We start from the raw sequence: 20,571 nt of genomic DNA, 5'->3' as shown, positions 1-20,571 counted from the left end.
TGGGCGAGGGAAAGAGGACTGGGAGATGTAATGGGAGAGGGAGGACATAAGAGTCTGGAAGAGGGAAGGGGAGGACGGAGAGAGGTAGTGGGAGAGGGAAAGGGAGGATAGAGAGCTACTAGGAGAGGAAATGAGAAGAGAGAGGTATTAGGAGAGTAAAAGGGAGGAGTAAGAGCTACCAGAAGAGGGAAGAGAGGACCGAGAAAGGTATCGGGAGAGGGAAAGGGAGGACAGAGGGGTTTCTGGAGTGGGTTAAGGGAGGACTGACCGAGGTACCAGGAGAAGGAAGGGAAAGACTGAGCTAGATACTGGGGGAGGGAAGGGGAGGACTGAGATTGGTACTGAGTGGAAACTGATGACTGGAGAGGTGACTGCGAGGACTTGGGGGAGGTACTGGGAGGTTTTGGCAAGGACAGAGATTTACTGGGAAGCTACAGTAAAGACTGGTCCATGTAGGAAAGGGGAGGACAGAGGTACTGGGAGGAAACTGTGATGACTGGGGAAGGTGACTGTAAGGACTAGAAATTGTCCTGGAAGAAAACAGTGAAAAATGGGGTGTGGAACAAGGATTGGTAGGTGTACCGGGAGGGGACAGCGAGATACCCAGAGGCAGAAGGCAAGGACTGGTAGGTTTACCGGGAGGGGACAGCGAGATACCCAGAGGCAGAAGGCAAGGACTGGTAGGTTTTAGCGGGAGGGGTCAGCGAGATACCCAGAGGCAGAAGGCAAGGATTGGGAGGTGTACAGGGAGAGGACGGCGAGGACTAGGCAACATAACAAAAAGGATGGACAGTGAGGGCAGGCAGAGATACCGGAAGGGACAAGGCAAGGACTGGGAGGTGTACCGGGAGGGGACAGCGAGATACTCAGAGGCAGAAGGCGAGGACTGGGAGGTGTACTGGGAGGGTACGGTGAGGTCTAGGAGGTGTACTGGGAGGGTACGGTGAGGTCTAGGTGGTGTACTGGGAGGGGACGGTGAGGTCTAGGAGGTGTACTGGGAGGGTACGGTGAGGTCTAGGAGGTGTACTGGGAGGGTACGGTGAGGTCTAGGTGGTGTACTGGGAGGGGACGGTGAGGTCTAAAAGGTGTACTGGGAGGGTACGGTGAGGTCTAGGAGTTGTACTGGGAGGGTACGGTGAGGTCTAGGTGTACTGGGAGGGTACGGTGAGGTCTAGGTGTACTGGGAGGGTACGATGAGGTCTAGGTGTACTGGGAGGGTACGGTGAAGTCTAGGTGTACTGGGAGGGTACGATGAGGTCTAGGTGTACTGGGAGGGTACGGTGAGGTCTAGGTGGTGTACTGGGAGGGGACGGTGAGGTCTCGGAGGTGTACTGGGAGGGTACGTTGAAGCCTAGGGGTACGCCTCACATGAGCACAGCTCTCGGTGACGCCGCTCTACTCGATCCATAGATTTCATACACTGCTTTGTACATTTGGCCCTAAACCTAAATACATGGGCACAGTTACAGGGGCCCCGGAATGAGCCGGTCATCATTCATCTACCGGAGGGGCTCAGATACCGCCCCCCATGAATATACCCTTGTATATAGTGCTGTATACCCCTCGCTCAGCTTTGAGTCCAGGATTCATGGTCATACCATACAAGACAGAGTGTTAATGTGGGACAGTAAGTGTTGGGGGGCACAGGACGCACTCGGGGACTCACCTGCAAAACATTTTGAACACAGATTCATCGTCTTACTGGACCTGGAAGAGAAGAAAAATACAGTTACGCGTCTGTGAGCGCGGGCCCGTCCATGCCTTATTCTACAGATCTGCTGCATTGCATTGTGGGAGATGTAGCTATATACTGCTATACATTGCACTGTGCTGAATACGTCCTGATAAGGCATGCTTTGTACAGGTATGGGGTCCAGCAGGCCTGCGAGTAAAAGGCCGGAAAACCAAGACAAGTGTGAACGCGGTTGTGGTCTGACTAGCGGATTAGAGGAATGCATCGCCATCACTACGACAGCACAGGAGCCCCGGGTGGGTGGGTGGGCACTAGGGCTGCACAGGAGCCCCGGGTGGATGGGTGGGCACTAGGGCTGCACAGGAGCCCCGGGTGGATGGGTGGGCACTAGGGCTGCACAGGAGCCCCGGGTGGATGGGTGGACACTAGGGCTGCACAGTAGCTCCGGGTGGGTGGGTGGGCACTAGGGCTGCACAGTAGCTCCGATTGGGTGGGTGGGCACTAGGGCTGCACAGTAGCTTCGGGTGGGTGGGTGGACACTAGGGCTGCACAGTAGCCCCGGGTGGGTGGGTGGGCACTAGGGCTGCACAGTAGCCCCGGGTGGGTGGGAACTAGGGCTGCACAGGAACCCCGGGTGGGTGGGCACTAGGGCTGCACAGTAGCTCCGATTGGGTGGGTGGGCTCTAGGGCTGCACAGTAGCTCCGGGTGGGTGGGCACTAGGGCTGCACAGTAGCCCCGGGTGGGTGGGTGGGCACTAGGGCTGCACAGTAGCCCCGGGTGGGTGGGCACTAGGGCTGCACAGTAGCCCCGGGTGGGTGGGTGGGCACTAGGGCTGCACAGTAGCCCCGGGTGGGAACTAGGGCTGCACAGTAGCTCCGGGTGGGTGGGTGGGCACTAGGGCTGCACAGTAGCTCCGGGTGGGTGGGTGGGCACTAGGGCTGCACAGTAGCTCCGGGTGGGAGGGTGGGCACTAGGGCTGCACAGTAGCTCTGGGTGGGTGGGCACTAGGGCTGCACAGGAACCCCGGGTGGGTGGGCACTAGGGCTGCACAGTAGCTTCAGGTGGGTGGGTGGGCACTAGGGCTGCACAGTAGCTTCAGGTGGGTGGGTGGGCACTAGGGCTGCACAGTAGCCCCGGGTGGGTGGGTGAGCACTAGGGCTGCACAGTAGCCCCGGGTGGGTGGGTGGGCACTAGGGCTGCACAGTAGCCCCGGGTGGGTGGGCACTAGGGCTGCACAGTAGCTCCGATTGGGTGGGTGGGCACTAGGGCTGCACAGTAGCTCCGGGTGGGTGGGTGGGCACTAGGGCTGCACAGTAGCTCCGGGTGGGTGGGTGGGCACTAGGGCTGCACAGTAGCTCCGATTGGGTGGGTGGGCACTAGGGCTGCACAGTAGCTCCGGGTGGGCGCTAGGGCTGCACAGGAGCCCCGGGTGGGTGGGCGCTAGGGCTGCACAGGAGCCCCGGGTGGGTGGGCGCTAGGGCTGCACAGGAGCCCCGGGTGGGTGGGCGCTAGGGCTGCACAGGAGCCCCGGGTGGGTGGGCGCTAGGGCTGCACAGGAGCCCCGGGTGGGTGGTCAGGACATTTGTCACTGTCACTTTGCTGCGGATCTGTTTTGTAAGTGACTGTGTTCGTGGGTTTCGGAGGCTGAGTGGGCCGGTTCACCTCCTCCGTCCCCTATGGTGGAGGTTCACCTGGGACCCTCACACCTTGCCCGCTCCTTGCTCCTATGAAGACGATACATGCATTATGAGGGGCATCCAGCTGGACGGACTGCAGCCCACCTTGTGGAAGCCCAAGACCACGCTTCTGTGTTAGAAGCAATGATTGCACTCAGCGTCCAAATCGCAACACCTTGAACACATGAAATTAAGGAGAATACATTTCGGGGAGAGCCGCTGTTTTCGTATAAGCCTCCCTGCGCTTCAATTACCCAGCGTGTGAGGAGAGATGGTTAATAACCCACCAGCCCAATCCGCTCCCCATGGCTGCTGATTATTACTAGGCCGGGGCGGCCGCAGACGCCGGTATACACCAGCTCCAGTGACCGCACTTTAAATAAACAGCTAAATAAAAAAATAATGGAAAAAAAAGGCTTCATTTGTCAAATCTCTCCGAACAAGTCTCACACTGAGCCAAATCGCCGCTTTCTGCCGACGCGCCGGTCCTGGCTCCGTGCCGCACAATACAAAACATCACTATAAATATTTACAGGGTTCGTCCAGGCAGAGGGGATGAGCAGCCAAATACATCACCGGCACAAAGAAATGCCACACAAATGATGAGAAGTAACATTCCTCTGAGGATGGCCCAAAAAAACACAAAAACTGCTACAGCAGAAACAATGCATACTAAGTTACATGTCACAAATGGAAAAAATACACAAAGCCGCTGCCACTACGGGACGTGATGTAGAGACTGGAACTATAATGTTATGTGTCACGGATGGAAAAAATACACAAAGCCGCTGCCACTACGGGACGTGATGTAGAGACTGGAACTACAATACTATGTGTCGCGGATGGAAAAAATACACAAAGCCGCTGCTACTACGGGACGTGATGTAGAGACTGGAACTATAATGTTATGTGTCACGGATGGAAAAAATACACAAAGCCGCTGCCACTACGGGACGTGATGTAGAGACGGAACTACGATGTTGTGTGTCACGGATGGAAAAAATACACAAAGCCGCTGCCACTACGGGACGTGATGTAGAGACTGGAACTACAATACTATGTGTCGCGGATGGAAAAAATACACAAAGCCGCTGCCACTACGGGACGTGATGTAGAAACTGGAACTACAATACTATGTGTCGCGGATGGAAAAAATACACAAAGCTGCTGCCACTACGGGACGTGATGTAGAGACTGGAACTACAATGTTATGTGTCACAAATGGAAAAAATACACAAAGCCGCTGCTACTACGGGACGTGATGTAGAGACGGAACTACGATGTTGTGTGTCACGGATGGAAAAAATACACAAAGCCGCTGCCACTACGGGACGTGATGTAGAGACTGGAACTACAATACTATGTGTCGCGGATGGAAAAAATACACAAAGCTGCTGCCACTACGGGACGTGATGTAGAAACTGGAACTACAATACTATGTGTCGCGGATGGAAAAAATACACAAAGCCGCTGCCACTACGGGACGTGATGTAGAAACTGGAACTACAATACTATGTGTCGCGGATGGAAAAAATACACAAAGCTGCTGCCACTACGGGACGTGATGTAGAGACTGGAACTACAATACTATGTCACAAATGGAAAAAATACACAAAGCCGCTGCCACTACGGGACGTGATGTAGAGACTGGAACTACAATACTATGTCACAAATGGAAAAAATACACAAAGCCGCTGCCACTACGGGACGTGATGTAGAGACGGGAACTACAATACTATGTGTCGTGGATGGAAAAAATACACAAAGCTGCTGCCACTACGGGACGTGATGTAGAGACTGGAACTACAATGTTATGTGTCACAAATGGAAAAAATACACAAAGCTGCTGCTACTACGGGACATGACTGATGGACTAGTGAACTGCGCTCCTGGTAACCTAATAAATAAGACACCACACACTGCGTGACATGGATTAAAATTTTGGCCACAGCAGCCCTTTATTTTTTATAAGAAAAAACATCAACAAGAAAAACAAGATTATCGGCCCAGAGATGTGGTTGTTATAAATCCCAGCCCCATATCCCCCTCCGCCGTGTACACCTAGCTCAAGGGGGAATCTGGGTATACCCCTTGATCATTTTCCTTGTGTCCGCTGAGCTCCTCCCCAGGGACCCATCTATTCCACTGTCCACTGAGCTCCTCCCCAAGGACCCATATTCCACTGTCCGCTGAGCTCTGGCCCAGGGACCCCATTAAAAACATAATTCTCCAACCAACAAAGAGGGGGTTTAAACAACCACATCCCGCCAAGACTCGCTCTTGTGACACCTTACAAGAGTGAGTTCCTCCACAACTTAATGGCTCGTTCTACTCCTTCTTGTATTCCCAACATCCATATATCAATGCCAATGTCATTAAGATGTACCTTATCATCTCTCCAAAATTGTTCCTTTGTATTTTCAAGCATCTGGTGACGTATGGCCACCCCTCCGTTTTCCAACACAAATTTTGTTATTTTTTTATTAACCTTTATCCTTGTATTATTGATGCGAGCCACTGATCGCGCTGTTCTCCACATTTGTCTAGCTACTATATCCGACCAGACCACCACTGTTTCTGGGTAAGACCTCCATAAATTCAACATATCAAGCTTTATGTTCCTAACTAAATGTCTTGATGTTCTTATTGCTAAATCATTACCACCTAAATGGATAAGTAAGACGTCCGGGGGCGGTAGAACTCCACATGATACTGGATTTCTTTTAACAGCTGATGCCACTGCATTCCCCTCTTTCCTATCCATGTCACCCGTGCCAAGGAACTGGGCAACCCCAACTGTTTGCCATTAGGCCTGACTGCTGCACGTAAGGCCCCCCAAAAAACAAATGAATGTCCCATGATCCAAACCAGGCATTGCTGTTCAGCTAAAACAAAAACACAATTATCACACAATTGTCTAAATGAAGACACAGCTACTATAAGATTACCAAAATGTACACATATATATATACATGTACGCCATTTATAATAAATGCAATCTAATGTAGCTCTTAAATCTGCTCGATTCCCATCTCCCGATTTTTTTAACTATGTCAGGCTCTAAGCCCCATCTACAGCTTCTGTGGCTGCTCCTATCCTAAATGAGTGTGAAGTGAATGCATTTGGAGACTCTCCCAATATTGTCAGGCATTTTTTAAGAACTGCTGTGAATTGAAATTGTGACAATGACTTACAATCCTCATGAATTAGTAATGAACCTTGGATATTTGGCCTTCTTGAGACATAGTTTCTAAAACAGATGACCGGGCCGGCCCTGGAACCGCTTAAAGGAAACAATGTGATCCATTTTCCTCTACCCTGTTGATCAGTTTTTGACTTTGCCAGAAAACATTCCAATCTATCTGTGTACTGATGCACGTCCTCGGCTTGTAGACCCCCTCTGTCTGTGTACTGATGCATGTCCTCAGCTTGTAGACCCCGTCTGTCTGTGTACTGATGCACGTCCTCGGCTTGTAGACCCCCTCTGTCTGTGTACTGATGCATGTCCTCAGCTTGTAGACCCCGTCTGTCTGTGTACTGATGCACGTCCTCGGCTTGTAGACCCCGTCTGTCTGTGTACTGATGCATGTCCTCAGCTTGTAGACCCCCTCTGTCTGTGTACTGATGCACGTCCTCGGCTTGTAGACCCCGTCTGTCTGTGTACTGATGCATGTCCTCAGCTTGTAGACCCCCTCTGTCTGTGTACTGATGCACGTCCTCGGCTTGTAGACCCCCTCTGTCTGTGTACTGATGCACGTCCTCGGCTTGTAGACCCCCACTTCTGGTGGAGCTACTCGACACTAACTCGCTGATTCTAAAAGCTCCAAAAAAAGGCCAGTGTGAATACACAACTAAAGAGTAACACTTCAAACGGACTGCTACAGACTCGGCCTAGTACACTCAGTATCTGCTGCAATAACTGGAAAGAAATCGGACGCCGTTTATCTCTGGTCTTCTTACAACTTTTCCTGTAACCCTTTAGGGCCTGCTTAACTAAAAAATGCTTTGTGTAATCAGTGAAGTCGTGCAACTTAAACCAAAAAGCTAATCCAGACATTTTACTATTAATACTGGACAATGAAGTACCGTCCACAAAGGCCCTGCTAATGTAAAATAACAACAAGGAAACATTGTCATGTACACTGGCATCATGTCCCACTAGAGCACACAAGTCTTCCCATTCCCTCCATGCTGACTGGTACCTCTGCCATGTGCTTACACCCACAGACCGTTCTATCAGAGCGTATGCGGTGTCACTGGCAGTGACCACAGAAAATCCGGACACTTCTTGCCTTGTACCTCTGCCATCGGGGCTAACGAACGGAATCTGTCCCACTGAAAACGAGACAGAGCATCAGCCACAGAATTGCAAACACCGGGGACATGCACAGCTGTAATCTGACAATTTGACTTTAAACAGCGCAGCACTAGATGACGCAGCAACGTAACAACAGGCAGGGAAGACGCTGATTGTTTGTTGATGACTTCTACAACTCCCAAATTATCACAATGAAATCTCACTTTTCGGTTTTGGAAAATATTGCACCAAATTTCACAAGCAACCACTATGGGGAACAATTCAAGGAGTACTAAGTTTCGTGTTAACCCCTTGTTTCTCCAACTCTCTGGCCACCTATCTGCACACCACTGTCCAGAACAATATGCACCAAAACCAGTTGACCCCGCTGCATCAGTGTGGATGTCTAGATCAAAATTTGAAACCGGTGGTCTGATCCACAATGACCTCCCATTAAACTCCATTAAGAACTGTTCCCATACCGCCAGATCGTCCTTTAATGTTCTAGCCAGCCGCACAAAGTGATGTGGAAAGGTTATGCCTGAGGTAGCTGCAGCTAGGCGCCTACAAAAAACTCTACCCATTGGAATAATGCGACACGCAAAGTTCATTTTTCCTAACAGCGATTGTAGATCCTTTAATCTGATCTTACGGTGGGATCTAACTTCTCTGACTGCCTCCAGCAGATCACTGACCTTGTCATCCGGTAATCTGCACTCCATTGCTTCACTGTCAATCAAAATTCCTAAAAACTTGATAAGTGTAGACGGGCCTTCTGTTTTATCTGATGCTAACGGTACTCCAAAACACTTAAAAACCGACTGAATCGCTGCCAATAATGAAGCACAAACAAATGACTTTGGTGGACCTATATATAGGAAATCATCTAGATAATGCAGGACAGAACGCACGCCGGCTTCCTTCTTTACTACCCACTCCAAAATGTGCTAAATGATTCAAACAAGGAGCATGAGATGGAGCAGCCCATGGGGAAACACAAGTCTACATAAAACCTGCCACTGACAACCCAAGAGATGGAAGCTTTCTGGATGGACTGGTAAGAGTCTAAAGGCAGCTTCAATGTCTGTTTTTGCCATTAAAGCTCCTCTGCCGTACTTCTGTACCCATGCCATCGCTGTATCAAATGAAGTATACGAGACTGTGCAAAGTTCCTGATTGATTCCATCATTAACTGAGCTTCCATGAGGGAAGGACAGATGATGGATCAGCCTAAACTTATTGGGTTCCTTCTTTGGGACCACTCCCAATGGAGAGACCCTTAAGTTTTCTATTGGCATTTTGGGGAATGGGCCTGCCATGCGGCCCAGGTCAATTTCTTTGTTTAGTTTTGTGGAGACAATGTGAGAATATGTATAAGCTGAAGCAAGGTTACGAGAACAGGTTAATGGGCTGAAGTAGATGGGATCTTAAAACCTTCTGAGAAACCCTCCCCCAGCAATTGTGCTGCTTTTCTATCTGGGTACCTGCTTAGATAGCCCGCCATCTCCCCGAGTCTAATTGGGGTTTCCCCCTTTTTGGTTAATCTCTGCTGTTGGGGTTTTATTTCGTTTAAAGCATTTTGATAGGCTATGGTTTCCACTACAGAAGGTGCATTCATGTTTGTACCTGCATGTGTTTCCGAATCTGCACTGGCTATCATTGAACTGCCAGCAGCAACCTTTTCTGTTTGCTGCCGACAATCCGATTGCTGGTGATCTGCCGACATAGCCCTGAAAGGGCTGATTAACCCCACGTGGCGCTGTCATTAGACGCATCCATAAACCAATATCTTTGTGATCCCAACGAATCCCTTGGCGACCAGCCTTTCGTTGGCGAAACTGCTCATCATAGCGCAGCCATGCTAAACCTCCATACACGCGGTGCGCCTCCCCGATAGAATTCATGTAACAAAATAAAGCAGAGCAATGTTCAGGAGTTTTTTGGCCTATTACACTTGCTAATATGGCAAAGGCATGGAACCAATTGCTAAATGTTTGGGGGATGAGACGATAGCGTCCTTCTTGTTCCTCTCTTTTCCTCTCATCAAACCTTACTCTATCCAAGTTATATTTTTCTAAGGGCAATAATGAAAATATTTCCACATATTCGTCGGCCCAAATCTTCTCCCTAACCTCCTGTTTCAAATGAATTCCTAGAGGACCCTCAAAACATACATATAATTCTCCTTTTGCTGCATCAGATAATGTAACCCCTTGTGAAATTACTGCGTCCTCCTGTGTCTCTGGATCAGCACACGACTGACTTACCACCTCCGATGTCCGGCGACCATTCCCGCACCATGCAGCAATAGGAGAAGAGGTTATGGGTAAGCTAGACTGACTCAAAGCCTCCTTAACCCCTGACACTAATTGCTGTACTACTGAATTAAGATCCCATCCTACATTGCCGGGAACTGTACCCCCAACTGCGCCCACTGGACTCATTACAGGTGTTGTTACACTAGATATAGGACAAGAAAAAGTGTTCTCACCAATACCTGGCTGCGTCCTAGGTTGACCAGCCGTCCGTGACGTATTAGTTATAGTCTCTACAGCCCCTCCATTATTGAAGTGCTGCGTGCTGCTGCCCTCTAGTGGGGAGTCGTTATCTGTGTCATAGTCATTGTCTGGAATCTCTGCTGAGTCTTGTAGCTGTAGATTTATTGCCTGACTCACATCCTGAGCCGGCCGATGAAGTCTTTGTCTGGTTAAAGTACTTTTGCGCAGTTGTCTTTTTGGATTCCTACCACTCCTCGTGTAATGTGAACCCGGATCCGGAAAAGTTGTGTGTCCTAAGCCCATCCCCCCGTGTTGGTTTAGTTCCTGGGGTGAGGCCGTATGATGTCCTCTAGAATGATGCAAAGTTTGTTGAGGAAGTTCTAAGGATTCATGGTGGGCTGTGGTCACGTCAGTTGTAGCTTGTGTGGCTGCTTCTCTGGCTGGCACCTCAGTAGAGCTGGACTTTCTCCTTGGACTTCTTGGTGTCTCTCTGGTTAGATGGTCTGGCTCTTTTCTCTGTACCTTGTTCTTCTGGTACTGTAGTTTCCTTCCTGGTTTGTAAGAAGGATCAGAGGCCGTGCTGCGCTTTGCTCTTTTCCTAGTAGTAACAGAAGGACTTATGATCCTATTGTGAGTCCTATTGGCCATTTCAGAAGTTAGTCTCTCAGGAGGTCTGGATCTTCTTAAAGTTTGATGTTCAGAAAGTTCAGAAGGGACAGATGCTGTATCCCGGGCATTCTTCAGCAATTCGTCTAGCTGGGCCTGAATCCATTCGGGCCTACACGTCAAAGCCGCAGCCTGAACAGTCTTCAGCAAGGCATCCATACTGCTGGTTCAGTCTTTGAGTCCAGGACAAAGGAATGACACCTTAACATGGGACCTATTTCTTATATGGCCCCTGCCCCCCATCTCTCCTCCTGCTTGCTGACCACCACCACATTCCTTAGGTAAAAACCCCATCCCTTACTCCTTAACCCTTTCCTGGATCTATCACTGCCTCAGTCATGTACGTTACGGCTATCTGCCTTCACTCTGCTGGATGTAGAGACTGGAACTACAATGTTCTGTGTCACGGATAAAAAAAAAAATATACAAAGCTGCTGCCACTACAGGACGTGATATAGAAACTGGAACTATAATAATGTGTGTCATGGATGGAAAAAATACACAAAGCCGCTGCTACTACGGGACAGGATGTAGAGACTGGAACTACAATACTATGTGTCGTGGATGGAAAAAATACACAAAGCTGCTGCCACTACGGGACGCAAAGCTGCTGCCACTACGGGACGTGATATAGAGACTGGAACTACAATACTATGTCACAAATGGAAAAAATACACAAAGCCGCTGCCACTACGGGACGTGATGTAGAGACTGGAACTACAATACTATGTCACAAATGGAAAAAATACACAAAGCCGCTGCCACTACGGGACGTGATGTAGAGACGGGAACTACAATACTATGTGTCACAAATGGAAAAAATACACAAAGCTGCTGCTACTACGGGACAGGATGTAGAGACTGGAACTACAATGTTCTGTGTCACGGATAAAAAAAAAATATACAAAGCTGCTGCCACTACAGGACGTGATATAGAAACTGGAACTATAATAATGTGTGTCATGGATGGAAAAAATACACAAAGCCGCTGCTACTACGGGACAGGATGTAGAGACTGGAACTACAATATTAGGTGTCACAAATGGAAAAAAAAACCCCAAAAAAAACACAAAGCCGCTGCCACTACAGGACGTGATGTAGAAACTGGAACTAACGTTATGTGTTACAAATGGAAAACATACACATAGCCGCTGCCACTACGGAACGTGATGTAGAGACTGGAACTACAATGTTATGTGTCACGGATAAAAAAAAAAATATACAAAGCCGCTGCCACTACGGGACGTGATGTAAAGACGGGAACAATAATGTTATATGTCACAAATGGAAAAAATACACATAGCCGCTGCCATTACAGGATGTGATGTAGAGACTGAACTACAATGTTATGTGTCACAAATGGAAAAAATACACAAAGCTGCTGCTACTACGAGATGTGATGTAGAGACTGGAACTATAACATTATGTGTCATGGATGGATAGAAATTATACAAATCAAGCACCCCCATATTATAAAAACTACCCCCACAATACTGGGGGAAAAAAAAGTCACAAAGTTGGTGCCAGTATGTAATGTAGAAACAGTATCTACAATCCGGTCACAAATTATTATTATTATTATTATTATTATTTATTATTATAGCGCCATTTATTCCATGGCGCTTTACAAGTGAAAGAGGGTATACGTACAACAATCATTAACAGTACAAGACAGACTGGTATAGGAGGAGAGAGGACCCTGCCCGCGACAAATGGAAAAGTACACACAGCAGGCGCTACGCAAGAGACTGTGCCTACAATATTAGATGTCACAAATGGAAAAATGACAATGCAGGCACAAATATGTAATGTAGAAGTTGTACCTACGACATTACATATCACAAATGTTAAAAAAAATATGTAGTAGTAAGTGTAACTAGAATATCACGTCACAAATGAAAAAAAAAAGACAAATCAGGTTGTAATATGTAGTGGAGAAACTGTACCTACAATTATGTCACAAATGGAAAAAAAATAACACAAAGAAGGCACACAGATGTAATGTAGACACTGTACCTACAATATTATATATGTCACAAATGGAAAAAAATAGACAAAGCAGGAGCCTTCACATGATGTAGAAGTTGTATCTATGTTGATACATGTCACAAGTGGAAAAAATAACCTGTATGTATCATGTGAAAAAAAAAAGATCCAATTTCTACTATAGTTACACACTGTTACACCTTGTGCCTGCACCGTAGCTCCCCCGGCATAAGCCAAACCCAGCTCCCCCGCTCCAAGGAGATCATTCTGTGTCCGAATATAGAGGTCTGGTGGAAGAGAAGGACGACGACAAGCGGCTGAGGGTGCAGCTGAACGCCCAGTGACCAGCGCTGATCACACGTGTAGTACACTGGTACCAGTGCTATGATGCTCGCCTCTCTTGCTGGTTTGTTACAATGTATCAGTTTGAATAGACCGGATAGAATCACAGTGAGGTGTATGAGGACAGGACGGGTTTCCAGCATTTCCCTATTCACATAAAGCAAGCAGAGGATGAGAAATAGAACAATCCGTAACTAGCAGGAGAAGTTACACCCTGGCAGTGACAGCCGCCCCCCGGACCGCCATTCTCCGGTATTCTGGGACGTAGCGAGCACCGGTGGAGGGGATTAAGCAATAACACGACAGACGAGCCTTTCCGCCTTTCTTGTGGGCAATCAAAGACGCAGAACAATAAGATGAGAGGAGAAAAAAGCTCAGAAAACAATAAAAGCGGAAAGATTATCCAGTCCCAGAGCCGCACCGCGACCAACGCCGAGCAGCCGAGAAGTTAGGAAGGAATCGTTAGGAGGGAAGTGTTTATTAACGAGGCTTCCAGGCTTGTGTCTTCTAGATTAACGGCAAACTGTCAGGATCCACCAGCGCAGAGAAGAGACGGAGCCGCAACAATGGCGGCAGGCGAGGAAAGAAGAGTCACCTACACCCAGTATTATAGAAGGATCCGACCCGCTGTCTGCAAACCGCAAGCATGCTGGGAGATGTAGTGCAAGCAAAGACAATAAGGCCACAAGGAACAGCCCCTATAGGCTGCGGACAGACCTCAGGGTCAGCGGTATACAGACCACCATAAACAGAACCTACAGTGCTAGCCAAAAGTATTGGCACCCCTGCAATTCTGCAGATAATACTCAGTTTCTTCTGGAAAATGATTGCAATCACAAATTCTTTGGTATTTTTATCTTCATTTAATTTGTCGTCAATGAAAATACACAAAAGAGAATGAAAAAAAAATAAAAACAATTGTCAAAGCCAAATTGGATATAATTCCACACCAAACATAAAAAAGAGCGTGGAGAAAAGTATTGGCACTGTGTGAATAATCCTGTGCTGCTTCTGTAATTTGTGTAATTAACAGCCCCTGTAACTTACCTGTGGCACCTAACAGGGGCTGGCAATAATAAATCACACTTGCAGCAGGTGACATGGAGTAAAGTTGCCTCAGCCTCTGTCCTGTGTCCTTGTGTGCACCACATTGAGCATGGAGAAAAGAAAGAAGACCAAAGAACTGTCTGAGGACTTGAGACTCCAGATTGTGAGGAAGCATGAGCAATCTCAAGGCTACAAGTCCATCTCCAAAGACCTGAAAGTTCCTGTGTCTACGGTGCGCAGTGTCATCCAGAAGTGTAAAGCCCATGGCACTGTGGTGACCTCCCTAGATGTGGAAGGGAAAGAAAAATTGACGAGAGATTTCAACGCAAAATTGTGCGGATGGTGGATAAAGAACCTCCACTAACATCCAAACAAGTTCAAGCTGCCCTGCAGTCCGAGGGTACAGCAGTGTCACCCCGTACTATCCATCGGCGTCTGAATGAAAAGGGACTGTATGGTAGGATACCCAGGAAGACCCCACTTCTTACCCCGAGACATAAAAAAGCCAGGCTGGAGTTTGCCAAAACTTACCTGACAAAGCCTAAAATGTTTTGGAAGAATGTTCTCTGGTCAGATGAGACAAAAGTAGAGCTTTTTGGGAAAAGCCATCAACATGGAGTTTACAGGAAAAAAAAAAGAGGCATTCAAAGAAAAGAACACAGTCCCTACAGTCAAACATAGCGGAGGTTCCCTGATGTTTTGGGGCTGCTTTGCTGCCTCTGGCACTGGACTGCTTGACCGTGTGCATGGCACTATGAAGTCTGAAGACTACCAACAAATTTTGCAGCATAATGTAGGGCCCAGTGTGAGAAAGCTGGGTCTCCCTCAGAGGTCATGGGTCTTCCAGCAGGACAATGACCCAAAACACACTTCAAAAAGCACTAGAAAATGGTTTGAGAGAAAGCACTGGAGACTACTAAAGTGGCCAGCAATGAGTCCAGACCTGAACCCCATAGAAAACCTGTGCAGAGATCTCACAATGGCAGTTTGGAGAAGGCCCCCTTCACATCTCAGGGACCTGGAGCAGTTTACCAAAGAATGGTCTAAAATTCCAGCAGAGCATTGTAAGAAACTTATTGATGGTTACCGGAAGCGGATGTGCGCAGTTATTTTGGCTAAAGGTTGTGCAACCAAGTATTAGGCTAAGGGTGCCAATAAGTTTGTCTGAAATGATCAATGATTTGATTTTTGTTTCATTCTCTTTTGTGTTTTTTCATTGTAAGCAAAATAAATGAAGATAATAATACCAAAGAATTTCTGATTGCAATCATTGTCAAGAAGAAACTGAGTATTCTCTGACAGAATTGCAGGGGTGACAATACTTTTGGCCAGCACCTATAGGCTGCGGACAGACCTCAGGGTCAGCGGTATACAGACGGCCATAAACAGCACCTATAGGCTGGACAGACCTCAGGGTCAGCGGTATACAGACCACCATAGACAGCACCTATAGGCTGGACAGACCTCAGGGTCAGCGGTATACAGACCGCCATAGAGAGCACCTATAGGCTGGACAAACCTCAGGGTCAGCGGTATATAGACCCCCATAAACAGCACCTATAGGCTGCGGACAGACCTCAGGGTCAGTACTCTACAGACCCCCATAAAGGCTTCTCATGGTATGCTGACATTTTCCAGGGTCAGTGGTATTTATAATGATCCCCTCCCCCCATCTACAAAGTTCTGCATCATTGACAATGAGGGTCTTAGAATCCCACCATCAAACCTTCTGACCTGTCGCTAAAGTTTTATATTTCCATAGCTTCTCTTGAAGATGTCTCAGAATTTGACCCATCTGACAAGGACGCCCTCCCCAGAAGCCGGAGACACCGGGACGGAGCGATGGAGCCGGGGGGGACGTCACATCACGACTCCGCAGCTTAATATTCCGCTCGGCGCCGCGCTCCGACACATTTACATATTCTGCGCGCTGATTACAAAACATCCAGCTGCGATCTAATAATCTGCCGGAGAATGTGATATTTCCTCAATGGTAAAGAAAGACGTCCGGGCGTAATAGGAAGGACAACGGGGAGAGGGGTCTGTGTTTCGGGGGAGGGCGGTGGGTGAGGGGTCACTCTGTCCTGTGCAGGTCATCAGGGCAGGAGAGCACCAGATATCTGCACGACAGATGCTGCTAATGTCAGACTGTTCTCAAGAGTGTCCCTCCAGGTGAGGTCTGCGGGGCGCGCGAGGTCTGCGGGGCGCGCGAGGTCTGCGGGGCGCGCGAGGTCTGCTTGGCGCGCGAGGTCTGCGGGGCGCGCGAGGTCTGCGGGGCGCGCGAGGTCTGCGGGGCGCGCAAGGCCTGCGGGGCGCGCGAGGCCTGCGGGGGGGCACGCGAGGCCTGCGGGGGGGCACGCAAGGCCTGCGGGGTGCGCCAGGGCCGCGGGGCATGCAGTTTGTGGGGCGCGAGGCCTGCGGGGCGCGCCAGTGCCACGGGGCATGCAGTTTGTGGGGTGCGAGGTCTGCGGGGCGCGCCAGGACTGCGAGGAAATGAGGTTTGTGGGGCGCTGGGTCCGCGCGGTGCCGGGACCGCTACATCCCATGTACCAGCAACGCTTCATTCCTGGATTGACATCCTCCTGCGCTGTACACCGTGGAGCTGACACTGATGAGGACGGCTGTGTTACATCCACTTTCCTCCAGCAGTCAGCCATTAGAGCTCTGCACTCAATATACATGGACATGAGCAGGACAGTGGCTCAGTGGTTAGCACTGCACGGTGGCTTAGTGGTTAGCATTGCAGTGGCAGCGCTGGGGTCCTGCGTTCAAATCCCACCAAGGACACCATCTGCAAGGAGTTTGTATGTTCTCCCCGTTTTTGCGTGGGTTTCCTCCCACAATATGAATATATACAATAGGGAATTTAGACTTCAGGGTATTCAGAGCTGCGGGGGGCGGGCTCTCAGGAGGGGCGGGCCAGCGCTGCGGAGGGGCGGAACGGTGCCGAGGAGGGGAGGGGGGGGGGATTTCTCTCCCTCTCTCCTCCATAGCCGGCTATTGCCATTCTCGCTCTGCACGCATGGTACACCGGTGTACCGCGAGTGCAGTGCGATTTTTCTCTCGCCCCATTCACTTGAATGGGTGCGAGAGAGAGTCTCGCATTACAATGGCAGCATGTTGCGATTATTTTCTCGGTCGATTAGGGCTGAGAAAATAATCGCTCATGTGCGCGGACACACAGGCTAGAATTGGTCCGAGGGGAATGCCATGTTTTATCACACTCCACTCGCACCGATTTTCATGCCGTGTGGCTTAGGTCTATCTCTAAAGGCCCCATCACACACACAAATAAATCTTTGGTAGATCTGTGGTTGCAGTGAAATCATGGACATATTGTTCCATTTGTACACAGCCACAAACCTGCCACTGATTGTCCACAATTTCACTGCAGCCACAGATCTGCCGCCTTAAGAGGCACTGGGCACATAAAGCACTCTCCTACTAGGGGAGGTGCCTGAGCAACGTGATTAGTGAGTAGTTCCTTAGCCGGCTACTTGTCAGGTCCCCTTGTCCACTGTGCTTCCGTTAGTGGACCACGTGCTTGCCTGTCTCCTGGTCCAGTGTGTACCCCGATGGTCACAGCTTTGCTATGACTGTGTCCGTCCACCCCAACCATGCTACCTGCCTTAGCTACCCTGATGGTCCCTGCTTTACTAATGACTGTGTCCGTCCACCCCGGCTGTGCCACCTGCCTCAGCTTCTCTGGTGGTCCCAGCTTTACTAGTGACTGTGTTCACCCTGGCTGTGCCACCTGCCTCAGCTTCTCTGGTGGTCCCAGCTTTACTAGTGACTGTGTTCACCCCGGCTGTGCCACCTGCCTCAGCTTCTCTGGTGGTCCCAGCTTTACTAGTGACTGTGTTCACCCCGGCTGTGCCACCTGCCTCAGCTTCTCTGGTGGTCCCAGCTTTACTAGTGACTGTGTTCACCCCGGCTGTACCACCTGCCTCAGCTTCTCTGGTGGTCCCAGCTTTACTGGTGACTGTGTTCACCCCGGCTGTGCCACCTGCCTCAGCTTCTCTGGTGGTCTCAGCTTTACTAGTGACTGTGTTCACCCCGGCTGTGCCACCTGCCTCAGCTTCTCTGGTGGTCCCAGCTTTACTAGTGACTGTGTTCACCCCGGCTGTGCCACCTGCTTCAGCTTCTTTGGTGGTCCCAGCTTTACTAGTGACTGTGTTCACCCCGGCTGTGCCACCTGCCTTAGCTTCTCCGGTGGTCCCAGCTTTACTAGTGACTGTGTTCACCCCGGCTGTGCCACCTGCCTCAGCTTCTCTGGTGGTCTCAGCTTTACTAGTGACTGTGTTCACCCCGGCTGTGCCACCTGCCTCAGCTTCACTGGTGGTCTCAGCTTTACTAGTGACTGTGTTCACCACGGCTGTGCCACCTGCCTCAGCTTCTCTGGTGGTCTCAGCTTTACTAGTAACTGTGTCCATCCTCCCCAGCTGTGCCTCCTACCCCTGGCTTTCCGGTGGTCCTTGCTGCACTAAAGACCCTGCCCTTTTGGCCCCGTGTCTGTCCCTGCCCTGGGGGTCAGCTGTCACAGTCCAGGTCACTGTCCTGGGAGTGGCACCTGGCGTCTGCTTAGTGGTGGGTGCTTAGTCAAGCCCTTCCCTTAATAGGGTAAGCCCGGGGGTCCCCCTGTGGTCCGGTGGGTCCACTTCTGCTCCCGCTTTATCGTCTGCAGCAGCGAGTGCTACACCTGTAATATGTGCTATTACTATTCCCTTACTGCAGGGCATTTGCTCATTTTCCTTCTTAGGCTTTGTCTGATCCCTGTGCACAGTGTGAACGTGCCCCTACGTGCCGCATGCACCATCGTCTGCTCCGGCTCATTTCTTTGGTTCTGCATTCACCATTCTTCCGGTTCGGTGTAGGTGGCCGGGTCACAAACGGCACCAGGACGTGTCACATGGATGTGTGAACATAGCCTAAGGGGTCTCTCCACCACTCCACGACCCCAGGCTATACCGCTATACTGTGCTTTAGGGGAATGACCTTGACGACGCACACTCGGCAGGGACGGAGAGTGTCCCCTACCAGCACGGTGGTTCGGGACGAGTACGCTCACATTTACTCCCCGTCCTGTCACCGCTCCTCGCTGATTACAAGCTCCTGATTTATACCACTCTATAAAAGAACCTAATTACAAAGCCGATGAGGTCTCCGGATGCTGGGTAGGCCCCTGTAGGGCGATACGTCACCGGACACCGCGCACCCGACAGGTAACGAGAGGATGAGGGGTGCGAATACTATACCGGGGACAGAAAACATTCAGAGGACCAATATAAAGGGTTAATAAGACGCCGCACCGCGAGGCATAAGACGAGTGTTTATCCCTTTAAGAGCCGCAGCAGCGTCCGGCACAGATACTTTTATCTCTCCCGTTACACACAGATCCGTGTGATGAGCAGATCAATGTCAGATATTCTATGTATAGAAATCCGCGGTGTAAATGCCACCATATTGTTCACCGTCCTCCAGGTATTCTTCAACGAGGAGCCCGAGAGGCTTCTGCCCATTTACTGCGAGACCGGGCAGAAAACAGAGAAGAGCTAACCTTTACCGAACAAAGGCGGCAGCGCCAGGAAGGGGCCGGCGGCTCTGCTGGACCACGGGCCGGGGTCCGCACTCATTCACACCGCACAAAAGAGCCCGTCAATATGTCTGTGCGGAAAAGGCTGCGAATCAGGCCAAAAACTGCAGCCGTCAATGGAAGGGAACACCCAGAGGCGAACACACATCGCTCAATGGACATGGAAAATACCCCCAAAAAGCAGCGAAATGCTCATGTACAAAAAACCCCCACTCTATACTGCACAAAATACTGCCCCCTATATACAAGATTATAACTACTATAATACTGCCCCTATGTACAAGAATATAACTACTATAATACTGCCCCCTATATACAAGAATATAACTACTATAATACTGCCCCTATATACAAGAATATAACTACTATAATACTGCTCCCTATGTACAAGAATATAACTACTATAATACTGCCCCTATATACAAGAATATAACTACTATAATACTGCCCCTATATACAAGAATATAACTACTATAATACTGCCACTATGTACAAGAATATAACTACTATAATACTGCCCCTATGTACAAGACTATAACTACTATAATACTGCCCCCTATGTACAAGAATATAACTACTATAATACTGCCCCTATATACAAGAATATAACTACTATAATACTGCCACTATGTACAAGAATATAACTACTATAATACTGCCCCTATGTACAAGATTATAACTACTATAATACTGCCCCCTATGTACAAGAATATAACTACTATAATACTGCCCCTATATACAAGAATATAACTACTATAATACTGGCCCCTAT

The 20,571-nt window shown here is 49.4% G+C and overlaps 1 protein-coding gene across 1 annotated transcript in view; it reads right to left on the bottom strand.

Annotated features, from left to right (window-relative positions):
* ZFAND3 (zinc finger AN1-type containing 3) overlaps nt 1–20,571 on the bottom strand; it is a 245,594-nt gene that overhangs the window by 161,559 nt on the left and 63,464 nt on the right. The window contains exon 2 of the mRNA XM_075338982.1: nt 1,667–1,707. Coding sequence (XP_075195097.1) covers nt 1,667–1,707 — 41 coding nt within the window. The remainder of the gene's footprint in view (nt 1–1,666; nt 1,708–20,571) is intronic.

Source organism: Anomaloglossus baeobatrachus, chromosome 3 (genome assembly GCF_048569485.1).
Source record: "Anomaloglossus baeobatrachus isolate aAnoBae1 chromosome 3, aAnoBae1.hap1, whole genome shotgun sequence".
NCBI lineage: Eukaryota > Metazoa > Chordata > Amphibia > Anura > Aromobatidae > Anomaloglossus > Anomaloglossus baeobatrachus.
This window is presented reverse-complemented; position numbering and strand designations above follow the sequence as displayed.